The 26,523-nt window shown below is 32.0% G+C and overlaps 1 protein-coding gene across 1 annotated transcript in view; it reads left to right on the top strand.

Moving 5' to 3' along the window:
• LOC143064583 (uncharacterized) overlaps window positions 1-21,836 on the top strand; it is a 36,290-nt gene extending 14,454 nt beyond the window's left edge. Inside the window, exons 6-12 of the mRNA XM_076237501.1 lie at window positions 819-919; window positions 10,474-10,551; window positions 15,054-15,144; window positions 17,272-17,319; window positions 18,672-19,385; window positions 20,662-20,800; window positions 21,643-21,836. Coding sequence (XP_076093616.1) covers window positions 819-919; window positions 10,474-10,551; window positions 15,054-15,144; window positions 17,272-17,319; window positions 18,672-19,385; window positions 20,662-20,800; window positions 21,643-21,817 — 1,346 coding nt within the window. The 3' untranslated portion in view covers window positions 21,818-21,836. The remainder of the gene's footprint in view (window positions 1-818; window positions 920-10,473; window positions 10,552-15,053; window positions 15,145-17,271; window positions 17,320-18,671; window positions 19,386-20,661; window positions 20,801-21,642) is intronic.
• The last annotated feature ends 4,687 nt before the right edge of the window (window positions 21,837-26,523 follow it).

Genomic DNA, 26,523 nt, shown 5'->3' with positions numbered 1-26,523 from the left:
GCTTGTTTATCCTTTCATGATTGTCTTGAGTGTTGCTGCTCGAAAAGAAGCTATTAAACCAAGAGTTCCAAGTAGTGAATGTGACGTCATCATCCTGTCTTAAGTTTTACGGACGCCTTCACGAGTTGGTTGACAGTTATTAAATATTCGTTTCACTTATGAAAACGGACATGTTTTGATGTCGTATCTACAATCCCGTACTGAATGTCCTACCGAAATAGAATTATTACTGGGTTTTTAATCTCCCAGAGCACCAGAATCACCCCTCAGTCCTTAGTTTGCTATGTTGTGTTTTGTTTACTATAATTGGTTTTCCATTGGCCTTTCTTTTTTTTAAGCCAAGGCGTTGTGTGTTTATTTTCGACATCAGTTTGAACTATTATTTTCAGAGATAAAAATCTTTGTACAAGTAACGGTAAAACGTAGATCATAGTAAAGAAATCCCTGACTTGATAATTTATCAATTAAACATGATTACATTCATTGAAATATAAAACCTCACTACAGATATCGGCATAATGAACGAGTGGAGAAACATACCATACATATAAAAGGAAGGAACCGAAAGAAACTTCATCGTCATAAATATGGAAACCACCAATAGGAAACGAAAATTCAGCACTGGTAACACTGCTCCTATTAAAAATATATTTTGTAAAAAGTTCCTTAAGCAAATTCGCAGTTAAATATAGCCTGATCGCCTATTTTGCCTTATCTTCCAACTGTTATCCGTATTCATAAGGACATCACTTTTTTTCTAGATTTTAGATTAGTTTATTCATCATAACAGTAAATATGACATATCTGGTTTTTTTCAGTACCAAATGATCACTTTTTAAATTATAAAAGGTGCTATAGCTGTGAAAACATCAGAGATCCTAAAAGATGTCATCATATCGTAGATTGTTCTCCTAATCAGGTAAACACATTTTCTCATGTTGATATGCCATATGGTAGAATAAATTAAGAGGTCATTAAAGTGTTTGAAGACGCTTCTACATAAGAAAATGCCTGCATGTACCAAACCAGGAATATGACAGTTGTTATCCATTCGTTTGATGTGTTTGAGCTTTTGATTTTGCCATTTTATGAGAAAATTTCCGTTTTGAATTTTCCTCGGAAATAAGTATTTTTTGGGATTTTACTTTTTTTCATGGTATGTTTGTCAATGACATACAGAATTATAACCACATGTTATGTGCGTAAGTGATAAAGCAATCGGGATATAATCATGTTTAGTGAGAAGCACATAAAACGGATATATGTATTCCGTCCTTGTATGGTGAAGTGTTCACTAATCGAAAGATGCGCATGTATTTAACTGTGACAGGATTTGCATCACTAAATACCTTTTGTTTTGCAATTGTCTTTCCATTGTAAAGTGCTGAGTTATATTTTTTTTCTTTTCTTTGTGACTATAGAGTCTGCCAATAAATAACCAATACATAAAACATTTCCTATCGATTAAGAGAAAATAAGCAATTTCATGAAAGGAAATCTGAAGTAAATATATTATGGCGACAGTAGGTTACCGATGTTTGATTCTAATAACTCGATTAGGAAGATACAAATCAAAGTAACAAACAAAAATTGATGGAATCGCATGATTCCAACAGGAACAAGACGGTGCGTGGGACAGGGCAAGTGCCTTGGGCTATGCATGCATCACCCAACCTACAAATCCACATTCAGTCAAAATGCACAATCTCGAATATGACACAAGACTGCTGGGAAATGGAAAGTTGAAAACTTATAATCCTCTTGTTTGTTAGATATTCTAGTTTATAAAGTAGTCCGTTTGTGTTAATATCGAGGATAATATCAAGATACGAGACAGATTTGAAACGCCAAAATGTTAAGCAGTGGAATGTTATAACCTTTGGTCGGATGATTGTCCACAAAAATAAGGGTTATCCTGCAAATGAGGAACAGTATTTTAAAACCAAATAAAACTTGATTATATTAAGGATGCAACATTCTTATTGGTATACAAAAAATTAATCTGCAAAGAAATTGACTTGGACAGTGTTGTTGTATTCGACATTCTTTGATTTCATATTTTTGTGATTTACAATTTCACAAATACCGGAAAACAATCATAACTTTAGTAGGAAATCTATTTAAACTTGATCTTTATTTTAAGAAAAGTCCACAGTAAATTTATTTATTTCGTTTTGAACACAACGAGTACGGGGAAACACGATTTTTATTTTCTGAAATTATTTTATAGGTTTATCCCCTCATTGGTGTTTTTTTCAGAATTATATAATTTAGTTTCCTTTATATTCAAATAATATTAACAGTACCTTCAAACGAAAAATCCTCATCAAATATAAACATTTTACACAACATGTATATAAATGTAAGCATCATGACTACAACTTGTAATGCATTTTTTTATGATTGCATGAAATAAACTATATTTTAACAAAGTATGCAGGCATACTACTTGTGTGTATACTCCAATACTACATCAGTGTCAAAAGAAGAATAAGAAAAAGAATATATGTTAGTTGTTGTACTGGTCAGAAAACTCTTAAGAGGTCAATAAAATTATCATTAGTTGAAAGAGGACACACAATACCAAAGCCTAAAAATTAAAAGTACTTCCTTCTCGTTCACCAACATCAGTCCTTATTTGGACTTTGCAGATTAAAATCCTGCAGTAGGTTGCATTTGTTGTTTTGAACGATTTAGTGGTTTTAAACGAGGAAAGGAGAGGATGATACGTGATAATAAGAAAGGCGGAAGTACAAATATTTAAAAACATTCAACTAAGTCGTGATGGCCTCCAACACATTTTGTCATCAAATGAATTAGTGTCCACCTTAATCAGATACCCTCTAATAAATGCAACAGTTGTATACCGGATTATGAGTGTATGAACTCTTTCTAATCTTTGTACGTTTATCAATGCCCATTCGGTTGACGAGTCACCTATAGTTTATGTTTTGAAAGCAACTCTGAACCCAGGATTAGTTAAAAAAAAAGAACAGATGTTAGTAAATTTGAAAAATGTTATACAGGGAATTGAGGCAATTCATGTAGTGAGTAACATGAAAGGAAATTCACTATTCTTCTGTTAAAATTTCAAAGGAATATAAATATGCTTTTAAATCTCCACGATTTCCTGTAGCAAGTGTCAGTTTTGGTATATATTGGTTTGTCCAGGTGAATTGAAAATACATTATGTCTGTATCGAGAATTAATTAATTCACAATTTCTACATTAAACAGATATAAAATGGTCATTTCCATCGGTTTAACATAATGTTTGAAATATCGACATGAAAGGAATATATGGTTCCGATCATACTGCATTCATAATCGTTTTTTTTTTTTGGAGATCACCCCCAGTTTTTAGTGGGGTTCGTGTTGCTTAGTCTTTAGTTTTCTGTGTTGTGTCTTCTGTACTATTATATGTCTGTTTGTCTTTTTCAGTTTTAGCCATGGCGTTGTCAGTTTATTTTCAATCTATGAGTTTGACTGTCCCTCTGGTATCTTTCGTCCCTCTTTCATTCCAATTCATATATACACCTGGCAAATGATTTAAATATTATTTTTCATGTCCCAAAGTTATATAATTAAGTTCATTACTGAAATGAAAATACTGGAAAAAATGCTAGTAATTTGTTAAACTGACTTTTTTGTCAAACAAAAGGCTGCTATCGCTCTAAAAATTAACAATTTTGATTACCAAACTCTCGAACATTTCGGCTTTAATAGTTCATTTATTAACTGGATCAAGACGTTAAATTCTGATATAAATAGCTCAGTGTTCAATAATGGATCGATTTCTACACCTATTAGTCTAAAAAGGCGGGTGCGTCAAGGATGACCCTGCTCTTCCATGATCTTTGTGATCGCAGTTAAAATCATGGCATGTAAATTAAGGAATGATTATAACATTAAAGGTTTTGAAATCAAACTTGACCATTCAAAACATAATTTGAAAATTTCCCAGTTAGCAGATGATACCACTTTGTTTCTTAAATCAAAAAATAAAATTATAGCAGCATTAAACGTTATTAAAATATTTGGCAGATTTTCTGGTCTTAAATTAAATAAAAACAAAACGGAAGGCATTTGAATAGGAAAACTAGAAAATCTTACAATCAAATCACTTATTATTCCACAATTCACATACTTAGCAAGTATGACAGTCATAAATAAAACGTATAGTGCCAATCTAGAAAGAGAATTTTTCAATTTCATTTGGAACGGTAAATAAGAAAAAGTAAAAAGGTCAACTCTCATAGAAGATTACAGTACAGGAGGACTCAATATGATTGATATCGACAGTTACTTTAATACACTTAAAATTAAATGGGTATCAAGATGAATAGAGTCAAAACATGAAAATTGGTCAATTATTCCGAGATTCTTTTTTGATAAATACGGAGAAAACTTTCTTATCTTCAAAATGAATTTAGAACTTAAAAACTTAGAACCACTTAAAATTACAACTGAATTACCAGAATTTTATCTAGATATTGTAAAATGCTGGATACGGAAAGGTGGAGGTCAAACTAAATCACCCAGTAACTTTAGAGAAATACGCAAAGAAATTATATGGGGTAATAAAAACATGAAAATAAAAAATAAACCATTATTGATGCTCAATTGGATCAGAAGCAATATAATCTTATTGACGAAAACGGTCAAATCAACGAAAAGACAATACTGCGTAAGTTGGAAATAAACACAACTGGATAGCCGAACTATCAATACTAAAAAACGTTATTCCAAAAGGTTGGATAAATATCCTGAAAACAAATAAATCTGTTAAAATCCAAGTTAGTATTAACGAAAAAATAATAAGAATGAATGAAACAGAAATAAATTTAACAGATCTTGATAACAAAACCTAATCAACTATCAATATTTTATAAAACACAAAATAACTCCAAATATTGGGATGATAAAATGGCAAAAAATATTAGGCGTAAAACCATTAAAAATTAGACACTCCTTATCCTTTACAAACAAAGAAGTATACATAAACAAACCTAAAGTTTATAAATGGAAATTATTTAGCTATATATTACCGAACACAGAAAATCTTTTCAAATGGAAAATATCTAATACCCCAGAGTGTGCTTTATGTAAATGCACAGACAATTATCAACATTTTTTTTTATCGATTGTGAATTTGAATTCTTAAAAGACTTGTAGAATAAAATTACAGAAAAAGTGAATATCATAAACTTCTGTAAGAAAATAAACTTAATAGATATAGTCTTTGGATATATAATCGGAGACCGACATTATAATGACACAAATCTTATTATAACGTTGATAGGTTTCTCAATTTACAAATCATTTTACACTTCGGAACAAAGAACAAAATCCGCCGACATATACAACATCTTCAAAAACGAATTTGAATTATATTTTGAAGTTAACAGATGTGTAAAAAAACGTTAAAGAAATCTAATTCACAAATTTCAAAAATTTCTTTAAACTGTTAGATTATAAAATATGTAAACCTAGTATTCAGATATAGTTGAGAAACATAACGTAGAAAATATTTACTCGTGTATCTTGAAAATGAAATACTACAAACGCAAAATTAAAATTGACACCTCAGCGTCCGTAAAGAAAACGATTAAATTACACCTATTCTAAAACTTTAAATCATAACACAATAACGTTCATATTATTGTGAAAGACAATAAATTTATATTTCGATAATAATAAACATGTAATATTATATATCTAACCTTTTGATAATAATCCAAGAGCGAAAAGATTAACACATGCACTATATTATCCTTCGATCATGTCAGGTTACGATTATTTGATCACACTAGACACACGCACGATTTTTCTAAACGAGCAAAATATGTGTCAGGTGGCACGGTAGTATTTCCTGGCCCATGGGGGATAATGATAGCCTTTTTAGAATTTTCACCCATTTCTAACACCGTTAACTTTTTTTGTAATTTTTAAAAACATAAGGCCACTAGTGCTTTTAGGTCTTTTATCGTGCAGTGAATACAAAATTTTTAAAAAATTCCCAAAAATTCATTTTCATCTGTATGTAAAATTATTTCATATTTTTCTACACCTGATTCATCCCTCAGTTTGGGAAAGTATTTCAGTTGATACTTTATTTTTTGTCCAATCACACTGTTCAGATATATTGACTTAGGTAGGGTACACAAAAGAGCAACCTAAATTCTGGAATGCAAATACTACCGTGCCACCGTCAGGTAGATTGTATCCAGTAATGAGGATGTAAAAGTAAAGGTCAAATGCGGAACAAAATTACGTAATTATAAATATGAATGATTTCCAATTATATATGATTATATTGGAATATATTTCTATTTGAAATTGATTAACAATTAGTTGAATATATTATAATTTATAAATGTATGTATTACAGACAAATTAAACTAATAAGTACTAACAAAATTGAAAATATACTACTAACAGTTAACGAGGCCGGGATAAGGTACCGGTATTTGATGTATCCACTAACAAACGTGAAAAAAACTACCAATAAAACATGATTTACTTTTAAAAAAAAAATTTGATTAAATACATCTAAGATGAAAAGTTCAGTAGCAAAATTCATTTTGTTTGGAAAGCGACAGATGCATGTATCAATAAACATAACCATGTTTAATCTAGCGTAACCTCTGTTTGCAAGAATCACTGATTCTAACCGTGTCAATTCGTTTTGTTTGGAATGCGACCCATGGATGTATCAATAAACATGACGATGTTTAATCGAGCGTAACCTTCTAACCGTCTTCTTAACCATTGGATCAAACGTTTAATTTTGTGTAGTTGGTGTCTCATTCATTTCACATGCAAGGCTTGCCTTCCGCTGGATTCTGAACTATTGATACTCTCTCATGAATATGAAGACCAATTATGTCCAGATATGCTCAAATGGATTCATATCTGGGTACATGGCAGGCCATGGAAAAGAAGAAATGGCTTCCTAGTATAAACACTCAATCACTGCAACACGATGAAGTTTGGTTCTGTCGAATAAAGATATTGGTCTTGTCTAAATAGGATTGATGGCTTTCAAAATAAGCTTGTAACGTACTACGAGTATGTACAAAATTCTCCATAGCGTCGACGGCCTTTGCATCATGCCGAAAAGGCGACAGTGTGTCTATAAGTAGGGAACGGTCTCTTACTGTGTACTCTGGATCGATATCAAACTTCTTTCAAACGATTCCGAAAGGTTCTGATCGACAATACAGTGTGGAACAACTGACTTTTCAACAAAAATATATGAGAACGGAATTCGTCTTACCAGTCACAAAGTAGCATCTCCTCGAACAGATTTTTTTGGGGGGATGGGGGTTGGGGAAGTCTCTAGCCAGCCCTTTGTTTGTCTTAAACAGCATTCGTGAGTTAATGCTTTTGACTAAGACGACTGATGGTTGTGTGATGAGGTCTTTTCTGTCTGGCAGCCTGTCTCGGTAACACACCTGCATTTCATATCCCAATAATTTGTCATCTTTTCTCAATTGAGAGTTGCGTTGGACTCGTAAAACTTTCATTTCATCAAATTGTCAAACTGTATAAATTATGGACACAGGTATGATATGAATACAGATACACAATACCCTTTATTATATAATTATAGTATTATTTTTTTTAAACAATTTTTACTGGTCATTTGTAAATTGGTGCGAAAAAAATTCCATGTGAATATATAAAAAAAAAAGGGAAAACACCATATATATATATTAAAAAATTAAATACACAAAAAGAGTTTTAAAAGCAGCATTGTTATATATATATCTAGTATCATAAACAAAAACCGTGATTACATCTATAACACTACAAGACTCTTCTACCTTCTGCAGTGCATTCAGACTTTTGTCTATTCAAAATAATTCTCAAGTAGCCAACAACCACATTTTGCAGAGTTTACTATTGTAAACTAATGTTATGCAACAGACATAAGGTATATTAAGAGATGTAGCAATATCTGTGCTCAGTAGTTTCATTTCTTTATCGTTTATTTTCCATTTATCCAGGACTCAACTTGAGGGTGAAAGTTCGTGTTTTCGGCGGTATGTCGCATATAATCAAATGTTGTATTCATTTAGAACAAGTAGAACTGCAAATGAATATAGAACAATGACATATGTATCACCTATACAATCATCTGCTACGAATATGTCCGTTTTGTACTGAAATATATAATAAAAATACAAAACTACAGTTATCGAGAAGGTTTTGCGATTTCACACATTTGATATTTCTTGGTTATTCAATGGGGTTTTTTTTAACAATTAATAAAGCAAATAAGGCATTAAAAACCAATACCAGTGGTAACCTAGGAATTTTGTTTCATTGAAAGGACAATATCAAAAGTAATGCATTGAATTTCAGAAATAGACGTGCACTATATATCTATTTATACATAAATTCATAAATATCAGATATATAACCAAATTATTTATATGTCGCCTGTGGCTAAGGCTACTATCTTCATTTTGAGTTCAAACTTTTTTCTGATACAAAACTGAGAATCACAAAGGTTTAAACTGAATTATGTGTAGTATTCACATGTTTGAGCTACCAAGATAGACATTGTCAATTTAAAAACAAACAGAGGAAAAAAGAATAACAGCTGAAATGGAATGCAGGTTGACGATGGGGAAAATAAAACGAACTATCTTTTGAAGAAAATATGGTATGCACATAAGACGGGATAGTTTTGGACATTAAATAAACTCATCATAGATTCCAGGACTAAATTTTACATATAAGCCAGACGCGCGTTTCGTCTACAAAAGTCTCATCAGTGACGATCGAATCCCAAAAAGTTGAAAAAAGCCAAATAAAGTACGAAGTTGAAGAGCATTGAGATCCAAAATTCAATACATCAGGACCGTCGCTAAGAAGATTTGTGACAGAACACACTCATAACTTTACTGTAGTGTGTAGTGCTTAGAACTGTTTCACAATTTTACTCGACGCAGTGTGTAGTTCTTTCTTTTGTGCTTTATATTAGGTTTTATGATCACATTAATTTATAACAGAACTGTTTTTTATCAAAGTTTTTGTTACCATAACTCGTATGGTTTTATGATGACTGATTTCTGAGGGAAATGTATAATAATGCAAACAAAAACTGCCCTTATTATTAAAAGGTTTTTTTTGAAAAAGGGTTTTGCCTACCATTTACTTGTGTTAACCTGTAATATTGGCGCAAATGAAAGGTTTCAGTATAGGCGCAAATGAAATATGGTTTGTGGTTCAAATGAAAGATTTTTTGGCGCAATTGAAATGTCAATTGGCGCAAAAGCAAAGCACCGCTTCATTTTTTTGGAAGTCTCCATAAATTCTGTTACCCCCGTTAGTACTGGAGTTAAGTTAAAGAATGATCGGTGTCCATCTTTGGTTTTTCCATAACGTTATTTACCGCTAATAGAATATTTCTATCATTTAATGCCATTTTTTATTACCTTATTGCATTATTCGTATGGTTTTTCCCTTTTCTTTTCAAAACACAGATTGTGTTATATACGCATTGGGTTATATTTCAGGAGTTTTTATTCTCTATATGCATTATGTATTTAAAGTCATAAGAAACGAGTGACCGGTGAAAAATAATGTTCTTCCAATGCTTGAACCTAAGCATACAAACATCATAAACTTAGTCTTCTGTGCACGAATTTATCATTTTTTTCGCATAAATTTCGTATAATCGTCATTTTTTTTCAATCGGTCAGTGTTGTTGTGAAAATATGGCAGGTAATTAAAGTTCGTGTTTTGAAGCCCAAGTTTAACGATTGTCACCTGTTTGTCATCAATCAACAAAAAATCAACAAAAAAGCATGGAAATTGAGCACGTGTTTAACATGAAAATTTAGATAATAGTTCATTTTAAGGACATCCATGCGTATTGCGATCACCGGATTTTTACGAGATGGGTCACACTGAGGTCACTTTGCATACGGAAAATATGTCGGGGGACTTGCTTCCTGGAAGGAAACAATTAAAATAAAGTAAACTTCTTCTAAATATGAATTAATCAAAGCATTTTCTTCAGAAAAAAGTGATACGTACATAACTTTTTTAATGAAAACTATCCATTGAGTTATAAAAAAACATATGCATCATTTTTTTTTAATTTGATGTTTCCTTATGACTTTAATTGAACTGTTTCATTTCATCTGTTTGTATTGTTGCATATTTTATTTACTGTCGATTTGCATTTTTTCGAAGGCACTCATGTCATGCAGCATACTGATGCACATGGCTTTGTAATGAACTTCAATGTTATTGTCAACATAAATAAAGGCGACAGTAGTATACGGCTGTTCAATAGTCATAGATCAATTTAGCGAAAACATATATAAAAAAAAATTTTAAATATCCATTGCTAAAACTCAAATAGAAATGTCAGGTTTTGGTATTTTAATAAGATCAAGATCCTGATTTAAATTGATTTTGTTGATAAAAAAAATGTATCTTTCTTTTATTCCAGATATGTAGTATAGATGCACGTGTAGCGTTAAATGGTGGTGCACATCTCATTTATGATCTAGGCTGCAAACAAAAGACGGTAATTGATTTATTTTGATATTTACTCTTATATCAATAACATGTTTTGTATTTGTCTGGAACATGAAGAGATGAGAGTATATCAGCTCTTACAATATTATAATTTTGTCATTTAATTCATATAATTGTGAGTGTATAGAAATTTTTCAAAAAATTGAAAGGAAGTATAAACAGCTATTTCTTTAATATATAACACTTCAACCTTCAATATTCATCTTATTTTGAAATAAAAAAAAGAGGTAGAATAAAAAGTAGCACTTGATTCGTCAAAAGTATTGTTTAATGAGCAGAACGAACTCTGAGGGACTGGCATCCCATTCTAAGTTAACCCGATCCAAGTTTAAATTTAAACGTAGGACAACGAATTAAATGCGAGCGACACGTGTTTAGAAATATCCTTCAAGTATGCCGAAAGTGAAAAATATCCGAAATAATAAAACGTCATAAAACGAGTATAATAACCAATAGGATCGAAACAAAACAATCAAAAGCATTGATTGTCATCTTTGTCTGAATTGTAGCTGGATGTGACATACTTTTACCATGACTGAAAAATATCAACCAAAGTTTGTGAAACAACTGCCATAGTCCTGACTTGGTACAGACATTTTCTTATGTAGAATATGATGGATTTAAAAACGGTTTTAAAGGTAGCTAAACCTCTAATGTGTATGAAAGTCAGATACATTCCTTTATATTGAAAACAATGTGTGAACAAAACAAACAGACATAATAGTTAAACGTGTCTGGGGTACAGCAGTCAAAATTGTATTATAAAAATATACGGACGTCATATACAGCAGTGTGCTCCTAACACAGAAACTGCTCCAACAAAGTTATGAGGAGGATAGATTATAAATACACTCCGTAAATTTTACGGACACCATCACGAATTGGTTGATCCATACGATGTTAACTATTTTTTACCGCGTGTTAGATTGTGATTTGACATTACGTCGTCTGATCTTTTATTACCGAACGTGACTTATTTCCGAATTTGACTGTTTTGCTGAGTGTGAATTCGTATTGTTTTAAGACGTGGCACGGTACTTTTCCATCCCAAATTAATTTGTTGGGTTTTGATGTGTTTGTTGTTGTCATCAGATTTTGTCAATTGCTTAACGTTTGTAGTTGTAAATCGTATTTCTTTCTGTTGTGATTATTGTGTTGTGTTGGGGATAACTACTCATCCAGTTCATTTGGTAGATTTAATTTTGGATGAACGATTTAAGATATGTGCGTCAGTCAATGTATATGGAGAGAATAAAACTGCATCGGGCTCAACCTAAAAGTCAAGCAGAATTTCACAGAATATTGGATGATATTGGTGTTGTTACAAACAAAGATGATGACTTTGTATTGTGTAACGATCCAGAAAGCGGGATAATTTTATGAGGATGATTACTTTATTGGCGCAAATGATACCTATAGTTTTGAAAATTAGGTGGCGCAAAAGAAGTATTGGCGCAATTAAGTTGTGGCGCAAATGAGTTACTTTTTGGCGCAAAAAGATATCGCCCCGAAATTTACACTATATATTTGGTTTGCAGTTTAATCAGAAACACCCACAAAGCTAGATAATACAATTTTAATTATCTAATTACTTCTACAATTAAATATTAATTAGTATTATAATTGTCACTGTTATTGATATAAGTTAGATAAGTCATACAAATCTAATCTCGATTTTCATACAAATCTAATCTCGATTTTCATACAAATCTAATCTCGATTTTCATACAAATCTAATCTCGAATTTCATCCAAATTCTTTCTTAATTTTCGGAACACGTTTTCGAAATTTAAATGTGACGTCACCTTGGGCGTTGCATTGACTTTGGCTAACAGGGCTGTGATTTTGTAATGTATTCGTTTTTATTCTATAGCTCGTCACCAGTTCAGTTTAATCATGTATATCTATTATATAGTCTTTTTATAAAATTTACTGTTTGCAAAACTATGTATTATTCTTGATAATAACGATGTTTTTGTCCCAGGTGGATAACCTTGGCCTCAAATTTTTTTGGAACTTTTGGTCCTCGGCGATCTTCAAACTTTTTACATCTGAGCAGAGTTTTGTGTGGACGTAGCGCGCGGCTGGCGTATAAAAATATTATTTAATCTGGTACCTTTTAATGGCTATTATTCGTTTGTTTCTCTGTCCTATATTTTCTCCCATTTTTCTGATTATATATTGTAACCCTGTCGTGTAATGTTGTCATTTTAATGTTATAATTAACACTGCCATTAAAGCAGGAGGTTTGGCATGCCACAAAACCAGTTTCAGCCCACCATTTTTTAAATAAAATGCCCTGTACCAAGTCAGGAAAATTGCCATTGTTACATTATAGTTCGTTTCTGTGTGTGTTACGTTTCGGTGTTGTGTCGTAGTTCTCTTATATTTGATCCGTTTTCCTCAGTTTTAGTTTGTAACCCGGATTTGTATTTTCTCTATCGATTAATGAATTTTGAACAGCGGTATACTACTGTTGCCTTTATTAATCACTATAAAAACAAACAAATTGGATGTTGGATGTGTACGGGTTGATAGTTTAGTCTAAGATGCATTATTTTTTTATTTGTTGTTAGTGGCTTTGAACTAATTGTCAGCTAACTGCGAGTACTCTCAGATCTGATCATTGCGTCTTTTTGTGTCGGGATGTATAAGTACCCGGCCATGTCCACTTGTATTTTTGTCCATCTGATGAGTTGAGCCTTTTTCAACTGATTTTTATAGTTCGTTCTTATGTTATACTGTTATACCACTGTCCCAGGTTAGGGGCGGTCGGGATCCCGCTAACATGTTTAATACCGCCACATTACTTATGTATGTGCCTGTCCCAAGTCAGGAGCCTGTAATTCAGTGGTTGTCGTATGTTTACGTGTAACATATTTATTTTCGTTCATTTTTTTACATAAATAAGGCCGTTTGTTTTCTCGTTTGATTTGTTTTACATTCTCTTATCGGGGCCTATTATAGCTGACTATGCGGTATTGGCTTTGCTCATTGTTGAAGTCCGTACGGTGACCTATAGTTGTTAATGTCTGTGTCATTTTGGTCTTTTGTGGATAGTTGTCTCATTGGCAATCATACCACATCTTCTTTTTTATAAAATGTCAATAAAAAAACAAAAATGCATCTAGACAAATCATATAAGCAAAAAGGAAAAAAAGAATGAAAATTTGACCATAACACAATAACGCAATGACAGGATGTAAAAGCCACGCCAAAGAGATATTACCAAAAATGGACTTAACAGGTAAAGGTTATAATTTACTAAGACAAATGGAAGAACACTACAACACTCAATTAAGATGATAAAAAACGAAATACCTTTATGATCTATACTTCTAGACCATCATGTTTAAGTTGTAGCATTGATACTGAATATTTATCATTAACTTCTTGATATCTTCCGATGAACTTTTTTAAAAAAAGGGACGAGACGTTCTTTGGCATAGCCCTGGTTCGTCAAGTGTCGGTTCCTAATGACGTTGTATAGAGTCTGCGTAGCAGCTGCAAACACTTGAATACCAAATAAATTTGGAAATGTATATACCTCATATGCAGGTGAAGTTGGTAAAATGCGGACGAAATTGATGATTTCAGAATCAAATTCTGGTACTGAGATGACCACTTATGTCAAATTCGAATTATAAGTCTAAAATGAGGCGTATGAAGCCGCGTCTGTTGTTTCTTTGATATTTTGTTTTGGAGGATATTTTAAGGGAACCCAATCAGAAAGTTTGAATTGTTAATGGAAAAAACCTCCTCAATATATTGTAAAGAGAAATTAAACGATTTAGCTTTTAATCATCTTGTTTTGACAGGTATCTGACGCGTATGAAAATAAAAATCCGTTACCATAGGAGTGCTGACACTTTTAAAAAAAGGATCTTCTTCCAAATTCGACAAATAAGTTGTCAATAAGAAGCTCCGGCATACTGATCACTTGTTTGTCTGTGTAGAATGTTTTACCTATTGGTTCTCTATTAACAAAATATGCCGTATGGTATTCCAAATTACTACATGATAGCGTATGCTACAATTTTTATATTGAAAACTATTGTGGATTATTTTTTTTTTTATTTTTTTTTTTTTTGTATTTCACATGGGGAATTGCATACAATACAGGGTTGAAAAATCAAAAAGTTTTGAAAAATCCTATTTCAGAGAAAGATCGATATTTAAAATCATCCAGGTTTTTTTTTTTTTTTTTTGAAATACATACTAATTTTTAATACCACTACGTGAGCAAACAGTTCCATAGTATTTTGGAAGACGCTCTTTCACAGCGGACAGAATTTTTGTCAATCTAATAGACAGTTCCAATTCTTTCAATGAATTTCAAAGAATTTTTTTGAAAAGATGTATAAATAAATTGGCAGTACTTTAAGCACACTTAAACGCCTCGAATCAGTAAAAAAAAACTGAAATAAGTACACTACATGTACTTGAATTTCTATTTTAATATGTTTCTAGCAAATTTACATTTTTTTTCAGGTATGCAAGGACTTACCACCTATTCAAAAACGCCAGGTTAGTTTGGCATCTAAGTGCTGCAACACCACATTGTGTAATGACCATTACAAAGGTAATTTTAAGAATTCAGTAGAAATTTATTTTTACTTTACATTCAACATTATAAATCCTTTTTTTACCTATTTTTTAATTTCAATTTGTACAACACCTTTTAAACTAGTGTATTAATTAAGCTATTAATTTGGTAATCAATTGGGGTGGGGCTAACTGTGTCTCCCTTATTGGTGGATTGTACTTGTACTGTAACGAATTACATTCAAGGGTTTCACTTCATAAAAATCCAAGGAAAGACCTAATGATAGATATTTTCAGCGGATCTATAGACGACACCTCTCAAAATGATCCAGATTGTTACATCGTATATTTACATGAAATTTGTCCGCTTCAACTTACTGGGTCAATATTAAAAGTAGTCGATGTCCTTTTGAGACATCTATATCAGAATTTCTTACGGCAATCGTCATACCAACATGTAGGAAATACGGAACAATTTTTCATTTCCTATTATTAATTTCCTGTCCTTCATGGTGATGTTTTATTGGCACTTTTTATAGTGTTCGACTTTCAGTTGGTTCAATATGCGCATGTTTGAAGTGTCTTGTCATATTTTACTGAGTGTAATATATCTTCCAATTGATACGTGAATCCCGGACTTGTATTTCCTATCAGGATTTCCTTGATAGAGTGTTGCTGCTCACAAGGAAGCTACTTCGAAAATTTTACGGACGCCATCACGAGTTTGTTGATCGTTTTGGAATGTCCGTTTCACAGACGCTATCGGATATGTTCCTTATGTTGTAACTACAATGCCGTTCCCTTTTCACGAATGTGACCTTCATAATTAGACTATTTTCCAAGTTTGTAATATTATGATCAATACGACGGGTGCCACATGAAGCAGAATATGCTTACCCTTCCAGAGCACCTGAGATCAACCCCAGTTTTAGTGGGGTTCATGTTGTTAAGTCTTTAGTTTTATAAGTTGTGTCCTGCGTACTATAAATTGTCTGTTTGTCTTTTTCATTTCTAAGGGCGTTGTCAGTTTATTTTCAATCTATGAGATTGACTGTCCCTTTGGTATCTGGTTTCGCCCCTCTTGCATTACAAAAAAAAATGCGTTGATGTCTAGATCATAGATAACTTATGGATGGATGTTTGTATCTTGCATTAATTGGGTTTATTTCGTTTAAAGTGTCTCTTCTTATTTATATATTCATATATATGTGTGTTTGATTTCGTAGAATAAATAATTCGATACAATTTGAACACCGATATTCACTAATTTAATGTGTTTATCAACATCTAAAGAAATGTTTTTAAAATATTCAATCAATGATATTTCAGAAAATAACTTATAACTGCATTATTGTTTTCCCATTTGTTTGCTCAATTTCAATATATAAAAGTTTTATGATTTACCTTTTCAAAATCTTAGTTTGATATCACTTATTCATTGTAGCTTAAAGTTTGTAGTTGTTATATCAACATTCACATTCAGGAATACTTCACTCTTCATTTATGAGGATTACTTAAACTAATGCTTTAGCAATGTTGGCGTCTACTTGTTATTAAAAAATAATCATTCAATAGATCATTCAATAGAGGGTTACTGCTCACAAGGAAGCTATTAAACCAAGAGTTCCAAATGGTGAAGTTGAAATCATCCCTTCGTAAATTTTACGGACGCCATCACGAGTTGGTTGACCGTTATGGAATAACCGTTTCACAAATGATATCGGATATGTTCCTTACGTCGTAACTACAATCCCCTTCCCTTTCATGAATGTGACCTACCGAATTAGACTATTTACTGGATTTGTAATCACATAAGCAACACGACGGGTGCCACATGTGGAGCAGGATCTGCTTACCCGTCCGAAGCACCTGAGATCACCCCTAGTTTTTTGTGGGGTTCGTGTTGTTTATTCTTTAGTTTTCTATGTTGTGTCATGTGTACTATTGTTTTTCTGTTTGTCTTTTTCCTTTTTAGCCATGGCATTGTCAGTTTGTTTTAGATTTATGAGTTTGACTGTCCCTTTGGTATTTTTCGTCCCTCTTTTAATGATGTTTTTATTTTATAAAATTTTAACTGCAATTTTGTTAATGAATTTGTTTACTTTTTTGCATTTGCCACTAAACTTTAGTAAAGCAACAATAAACCAAGCAATTTTTTTTTCAGGTGAAGAAAATCATCATAAAATTGTTCGTCCAGCAACTTTTACATGTCGTAAGTAATTTAAAATTAATATTATATTATCTTAGAACAATGATCTCATACGCATTTAACTATCATTCGTATGACCTTTTCATCCTAATGTAATTATCCAAAATTTTACAGCTTAAGTCTTACCAAAGATATATAATATCATATGTCTCTTATCTGACAATTCTGAAAAAAAAAGACTTTAAGTTCATGAACTTTCTGCATAGTGGTGGTCATTTTTACGTGTTTCTAGTTTTGACATAAGTTTTATACGGAGTCCTGTTGGTCTCATACAGATACTAAAGAGTTGTATTTTTAACCAGATATAAAGTCCAACAGGACTCACTCATATAAAATAATGTCAAAACAAGAGACAAGTTAATATGAAAACAACAATACAAAAGGTTCACGAGTTTTGACGGTCGTATTCGATTGACTATAACTTAGTTGGAAGTTTTATTCGACAGTAGATCTCAAAATTGTACCTGATTATCCCAATCGGTACCAGACAATCTCAACCTTACATACTTTAAAACATATTAAGCTTAATAGAATCATCTTCTTAAGAAATAGAAAAGGCTGTTAGTATGCGTTTACATTTGGTATAACGTTTTTGAATTATAGAACCTCAATGCTCTTCAACTTTGTTCTTGTTTGACTTTCTAACTATTTTTATCTGCGCTTCACTGAAGCGTCTGGCGTATTAATACGCCTGGTACATTTGATAACTATTTACACCACTCGGTCGATGCTACTGCTGAAGGACGTTTCGTCTCCATGGGTAGTCAGCACTTCGGTGTGGATAAAGATTCATCATTTCTATGGTTATTTTTATAAATTTACTGTTTGCAAAAGTATGAATTATACGAAATTCTAAGGATTTTCTTATCCCATGCATGGATAACCTTCGTTTTTTTGGAATTTTGGGGTCATCAATGCCTTTAGCTTTGTACTTGTTTAGCGTTCTAACTTTTGTTATCAGAGCGTCACTGATGAATCTTATGTAGACGAAACCAGCGTCTGGCGTATAAATTTGAGCCTGTACCTTAAAAACTACTTGAAACATTGTCTCTCTTGTTCAATATTGAACTGTAATTAAAAAAGAATCATCTTTCATTGAATAAAACATTCAATTATGTTTGTTATTCTGATCATAACAATAAGTATTTTATCAAATGGACCATTAAATTGTTAAAAAGAACAATGCTATGAAGTTCATATAATAACAAACATAAAAGAAACTCCCATTGGTTTGAAAGTTACTTATTAAAAGACACATCAATACATAATTGATAAATGAAGGCAACAGTAGTATAACGGTGTCCAAAGTCATAAATGTTATGATAAATCATACACTAAGTAATCCTTTGTTACAGCACCGATTCCACAGACCTACGCTCCAACCGCAATACCTCCTAGTACATCAACAAACCTCATGTCTACAACTATGCCAGCCACTACTACAACAACAATAACGACTACTGCAGCTACATTGACGAAGCCTACATCAAATATTACATCGACAACAGTTTCAAGTCTACAAACTAGCAAATCAACAAACACAACCTTATTAACTACTTCGTATAAATCTCCATCTGATACATCAACTGTACCTAAAACAACAACCACAATTCAATTAACGTCAAATGTCGAGATAACAAATGCCACAACTACACCTTCAATTACTTCTACTACAATGCCTTCAACTGAGCATAAAACAAAACAAACTCCAACTCCCCCAACTATTCCGACCACAACAACTATTCAAACTACAACACCTACTCCAACGACAACAACTATTCCTACAACATCTACACCTACAACCACGCCTGCTACCACGCTTACTACAATAGCTATTCCAACTACCACTACAATGCCTACTACAACAACTATTCCAACTACCACTACCACGCCTACTACAACAACTATGCCAACTACCACTACCACGCCTACTACAACAACTATTCCAACTACCACTACCACGCCTACTACAACACCTATTCCTACGACAACAACTATACCTACTACAACACCTACAACTACACCTACTACAACACAAACCACTACACCTACAACTCCAGCAGAACCGAGTACGTTTTGTCTTTAACTTTTTCTTGAGCTTTTAATTTGGTATAATCAGTGATTAATTATACTTTTCGCTAATATATAATCAGGTTTATTAAGTCGTGTTTCTGTATAAACTTAGATTCTAGTGATAATTCGATGTTTTTTCTTAGGGAAAAAGTTAAATCAGGGATTGATTGCACTATTCGTTAGTAAATGATCAGAGCTTTCAAGACTACTTGTCTGTATGAGCTAGTGTTGCCAAATCGTACAGTTTTTGCCTAAGCGGTTACTAGGATAATCGTTCGACCAATTAACCGGTTAACCGGTAGTTTTAAGATGGTGTTTGAAAGCATTATCTATAGTATCCTACATATAGATATAAGATGTGGTATGAGTGTCAATTTGACAACCTTCCATCCAAGTCATAAATTTACGCTTTTAGAATTGAAGTTTTTCCTGTGGCATTATAAGACTTGTCTGTGAGGATTCCTGGTGAATTTTGTCTTTTAATAATCAAATACACTGTATCAACTATAGCGTTTGTACCACCTTCAGATTGAAAATAAAAAAAAACTTCTTGATCTGGTAGAATTGAATAAGTCTGAAACCGATTATTCTTTCCTTTTCTCTTGATGTCAATAATGTGGAGTGTTTCAATTTGAAATGATTAAGCAAGTTACTCGTACTATCACGTATACATTGAGTACATTCACATTGGTTTGCATTTCACAATTTTTGAGTTAGCATTTCGTTTAAAGTAAGACTAAGCCTTGCATGACGGAGGTTGCACATTCAGATGTAGGTCTACACAATATTGGATCAAAAATGAAATGATGAAGTAAATCGTAAAATTTAATCGTATTACTGATTTAAAGTTATTGTTAAAAAAACATACATACTAATTAAGTTTTTTTTAAGATATTGCCCCGAGCTGAGAGACAAGTTCTGATTAATTTTATGTTTTTAGGATTAACAATAGTAATCAATATACTGGACAATTGATCTGTCAAATTGATTACCACGACGACAATTTTTAAATAAAACATAACTATTTAATGATTTCAATACAAATTTATGTCAAAAATATCAAAATTGTAAAAAAGTCCGGTTAACCGGTTAGCGTTTTTGGTATTCGGTATGCGGTCGTTCGACCGGTTAACCGTTGACAACACTAGTATGAGCTAATATTCCTGTGATAAATCGATGTTTATCTATAAGTCTTCAGAGTTTTATCATGTAAAAATAATATTGACTGTGTTGACTTAGTCATAGAACCTATGTCCGGCCTCACTTTTTCAGTATCTTGTCATCTATGTCGTGGACCTAAGTTTATATGTGAAAGGAGTCACGTGTCAACGAAATGTCTTACCCCAGATCAACAGTTTTGTATCAATGATGTAGAAAACCTTAAAGATGGTAGCAGATATGTTACCCGAAGGTAGGTTGATAATTCTTTCAAATAAACTTAATGATAGTAAATACGATATTCCCTCGGTTCTAGTTTGTAATCCAGATTTGTTTTCTGTTAATCGATTTATGACTTTTGATCAGCAGTATACTACCTTTTCCTTTATTTATATTTACCAGATATTACGTTCAAATAATTTGTATGACAACTAGTCTATCCCATACTCGCATAATGCTGAACTTTTTAGAAGACATTTTGTGTCCAGAAAGATTTGTTTTTAATTCTGTATCCCTTTTGCGATTTTTGGGGAAGTTTGGTTCATTCTATGTTGTCACAGATAAAAAAAATAAAGAGGCATTAAAACAAGTATTGTGTGCTTGAATTGTTGTCCGTTTCATTATAAATATGATCTTACCTTTGAGATTTTGCATATAGTTGTAAAAGAGACAACAACATCAAAACACAATCTCCTTAAATTACATCAAAAAGTAGTCAAATATAAAACGTCGACATTCAGAGTTTAGACATGTAGTGACTCAAAGCCAATAACCAATCGTTCTGATGGTTGTCTTCAAATATTCTTCTCTTATCTCCTCTTTTCAATTGAAATATAATTGTGGAAAACTGAAGTTTTTCTTGAATCTTATTGTATTTCAATGTTGCAACAAAAGAATGCATTTCATGTATCACTTTACTATATATAAGGTAAAAGTAATAAATTCTTATTATCAAATTATTTCAAAATGTTATTATAAGGAACATCTTTACTAGGAAATACATTGAAGTGACATGGAAAAGGTATCCATTTTAACGGTCTAGCAATTGTTAGTTACGATCGATCAAATCATATTAACTATCTGTATATTTTTCAGATGTGCCACTAGAGCAGAGTGTGAAAAAGACTGGATAACTGAAAGCGCAGATAGAAATGAATGCAAGAACTATAATGTCGTCATTCTACAGGATGCCCACTTTGAGTGTTCTTTCTGTTGCCAAGGAGATGACTGTAACCTTGAAACGGTTCCAGATAATTTGTATGGAAAATAGAATAAAAGTTTTGGGAAAATTTGTGATTTGTTTTTAAAAGATTTTTGGGTTAAATTAATTGGTATTAAATTCAAAATGTATTTCATAGATTATCATACATAAATAGCCGATTATTATCGGAGAGCTAAACTATATAAACATCTACCTCCTTCGGGGGATTAATAGCCCATCCAAATTTTACAATACTTTGTGGTTTAAGGTAAAAAGCAAAATAACAAAGACTCCGAACTCTAAGCAAAATCTAAAACGAGAAGTCCCTTATCAAACGGTAAAGTCAAAAGCTCAAACACATCAAATGAATGGAAAAACAACTGTCATCTTCCTGGCTTGGTACGGGCATTTCCTCATGTGGAAAATGGAGGATTATATTGATTAAGAGTACAACACAATGTTGACTTTTCTACCCCTATTATTGACATCTTTTTGGAAATTCAAATGTGATTGTATTGTACTTTTTCGAACTTTTTTCATCTGAGCGTCACTCGATGGTTTTGTATGGACGAGGCGCGCATCTGCCGTGTTGGATTTTACATCTGGTACCTTTTGTTGGCTATTATTCCTGTGTTTCTCTGTCCTATATGTTCTCCCATTTATTTGTATTGTAGTCCTGTCATGTAATGTCGTCATTTTAATGTTATATCTAACATTGCCATATAAGCGGGAGGTTTGGCATGACACAAAACCAGGTTCAACCCACCATTTATTTTCTTGAAATGTCCTGTACCAAGTCTGGAAAATGGCCATTGTTATATTATAGTTCGTTTCTGTGTGTGTTACATTTTAATGTTGTGTTTCTGTTTCCCTGAGTTTTAGTTTGTAACCCGGATTTATTTTTTTCTCACTCGATTTATGAATTTCGAACAGCGGTATGCTACTGTCGCCTTTATGTAATATCAATCTGCAATTCCATCAAAATACATTGACAGATTGAAGTTTAACTGATACAGTCTTGACCGGGTATAACGTTTAGTACTCTTTTCAAAATTTTTATCCCAGTGAATTTTGGGGTTGTCCATCCTATAGCACACTAATCATGTTTCATTTCACATCGTCTTTTCATAAAATCTACCTTTCAGAACATATTGAATGTATGTTTGGCATCAAAATAACAACACTAGCAAATGACCTTGTTATGAACACATGTATTAAGTATGTTATTTATAAATATCAGTTTGAAAACAGCAGCACCAGAAGAACTAAGTGGTAGTAAACTGATTGTGTGTGCACTTCACATTTGTTTTACGCATATCTAAAACTGTATCATTTTGGTATTTACAAAAAAAAAATGTTTTACACTAATCATTTTTGAGTCCTTTATAGCTGCTGTTCAGTGTGAGCCAAGACTCCGTGTTGAAGGCCATACTTTTACTTACAATTGTTTACATTCATACATTGTGACTTTTGATTTTGCCATTTGATTAGGGAGTACGTTTTTTAATTTTCCGCGGAGTTCTGTAATTTTGTTTATTAACTTTTTGGATGGAGAGTTGTCTCATTGGTACACATGATTTATCACATCTTCTGATTTATATTGCATGGTTTTCTAGTTAAAGCAATGCGATACAACATCAAAAATAAAAACTTGATCACATTTAGAAAAAACTCAGTTTAACTTTGAGGAATATCTATTGATGTCGTTCATGATTATATGTAATGGAAATGCTCTAATACTTTTGGAGGTAACTTAACCTTCTTTTCTTTTAGCTCATCTTACTATATGTAGTTAAGATAAATGATTAAAAAAATCCAATACGTCAAATGCTAGCATCATCTAATCACTCGTACAATAACTACAAAAAGATAGGACATAAACTGTCGGATCTTAATGCAACTATAAGCCTTTTCATTTCTTTTTTTCTTAAATATCTTCATGATTACGAATGAACATGATGTAGACCTCAGTGAGAAGGGTACTCATAATTATGTACAAATCTTAAACAATGTTGTGTTCAGGCAATATGTTAAAAACAGTGTCGTGTTTGTCGTCTAGCCTTTTCTATTATAAACCACCTTGAATAGAAAGATCTGTAATATGCTTTTCTTTTCAACTATGAATTACAAAATGATGAGACAGTTTTATAGCTATCACATAGCATGTTTTAAACTTGGAAAAATAATGAATCGAAAGATTCTAACTAAATTCTAATTTTTCAAATGGCCTTCATAAACTAGATGTATAATGGTATCACAATATCTGTTTGTCCATTCATTTTAAGTTAATAATTGATCTAACGTTAATAGTCTTAAAACTTTCAATAAATGTAGAATACATGTATTTAGATCTTTTAGTGTTTAGATGATGCTGTATAAAATATTTAGCTATGTTTGGTATATGGGTTCCTTATACGTTCTATGTTATCACACCTTTCGACCTCGTTTCATGGATTTGTGATCAAAGTTAGGTGTTTGTATTCAAGTCTGTATCTCGGATACTGTAAGCAATAGATCAACTATATTTTATGTATGAAATTATCATTATTTAAAGTGTCGGACTGGCATGGTCGGTCAAACCATTAGATGCTATTAGAAAGAGATCAGCTATATTTGGTGTATTGAGTAATTGTAAAAATCTGTACATGTCTGGTCGACTGGGTTGATCTGACTTTGTTATGAAAATCATGGTTTCATTACTAATAGTAATCTGCATGGTCTTGTGCGTTTATCATACTGTAGACAATGGATCTAAACTTTTTGGTTTATGGAATTACCGTAAGGTGTACATGTTGGTCTGGCAGGGTCTTCATACCTTGACCAAATTTTTATGGTTCCTCAGTCAATGTTCAATTTCTATATGGTCTGTTTCTTGGATACTATAAGTAACGGTCTATATTTATGATCGAAAGATGTGAATGTTTGACTTACAGTGTTCATCTGGTCTGATTTATTGATCATTGATAATATGAAGTTTAAGTGATCCTTGTAGTAAATAAAGGCAACAGTAGTATACAGATCAAAGTCATATAAATCGTTTCAGAAGAAAAAATCCTGTTTACAAACCAAAACCCAGGGAAACACATAAATCCTTCATATCAAAATATTTAAATTCATTCACAATAAATTAAGCAGGCAAGACATTCCATCATTTGCACTATCTTTGATGTTAACAATTTCTCTTCATCTTCTATGTTAATTGTCCCAAAACATCAGAAAAAAAGAGTAGTGAACTGTTTGCCTTTACCCTTTAAATTGTTTTGATAGAAAATAAATGTTAGAATAAGGCAAAATATTCAATGTCAAGGAACCATGACTGAATGAATTGCACCAACCAATCTCTAAGTAAATTAAATGTGCAATGCTTATGCAACTGCATAACTATTATCATTGACATATCATAAGTTATTCCCCTTTAACTGAACTAATTCTCAACATTTTTTAATAAGTTGTGCTTCAAACAGAAACAGCATATCCAAGTCTCCATTTGTCAGCTCTGTTAAGGCGAGACAAAAATTGTGATTTACGGGTAATAACATCCATATTGAGTCATTTGACAATTCAGGCAATTTTAACTTCTTTGAAGATCTAGTCTTGCATATCCTTGTGTCTGTTGAAAGTTTCTTAAACTACTTTAGTTTTCCTCAATTGTTCTGACTGAACAGTATACATTACAACATAATGAGCATATACAATAAACAAGTAAGACTGTTGATGCAAAAGGACAGTTGGTAGACCTCAACATTCTGAATATTTTTGCCAAAATCAGATTTTTCTCCCATATCTTTAACCATGTCAGCCATGCTATAGATAAAAGGGAATTGTTGGATAATTGCCTATGAGATAACTATGCATTATAAATCAAATGACACAGAATTAACAACTATTGGTCACGGTATGGCCTTCAAAATTAGCAGAGCCCATACCGCATATTTTGCAATAGTACACATTTTTAAAACAAATACCCCATTGATTGTTGTGGACACGGTTGATAACATTTGTCCATGTAATATTAAAGAAGATTTTTGTAAAAGTTTAGACAGGGGCTGGAAGAGATGAGAATAGCATAAAAGAATATAGTTATTCAGAATCTTTATGAAAAGTGGAATGTGGATTGAATTTGCTTATAGTTTCCTAGAAGGTCAAACATGACATCTGCCATCAAATATTAAGTAATCAGAAGATCAAAACAGAAAATACAAAACAAAAAAAAAGGGAATAAGTATAAGGAGTACAAATATTTTATTCACTATACAGATTATACATATTTGATTGTATTGACAATGAAACAATGTTGTATTGGACTGTTATATGAATCTAGTCAAATATTGCAATAAATAACAGGATGATTCTTATTTTTTAATTCCAACAATAAGATGGTTTTATCTTTGTTTCTTAAAAATACCACCCATTCAATAAAGTTAAAATTTGGACACAAAAAGAAATCTACAGACTATTAAGGTCACACCAAATTATTAACATCTTCAAGATTGTATTCAGATGTTTAAAATAAATCATGATCATATCTAAAATTACACACAAATCTAATCATTTTAAAAAACAAATTTCCTACATAAAAATACATTTTTCAATAGTTACTTAAATCTAAGCATTCAGAATTTAGAAGTATTTAAACTGCATATATTCAGACTGTCAACAGTATTTTAATTCAGGATAAAAAGAATTATAATGAAGTGTCTGATTAAACAAAGTATTAATGTAATTTTTTATCTTAATCAATAAAATAACAAATGTAACAACAAATTGCCATAAAA

Source organism: Mytilus galloprovincialis, chromosome 2 (genome assembly GCF_965363235.1).
Source record: "Mytilus galloprovincialis chromosome 2, xbMytGall1.hap1.1, whole genome shotgun sequence".
Classification (NCBI taxonomy): Eukaryota; Metazoa; Mollusca; class Bivalvia; order Mytilida; family Mytilidae; genus Mytilus; species Mytilus galloprovincialis.
The sequence above is the reverse complement of the archived record's forward strand: the minus strand, read 5'-3'. Positions and strand labels throughout refer to the sequence as shown.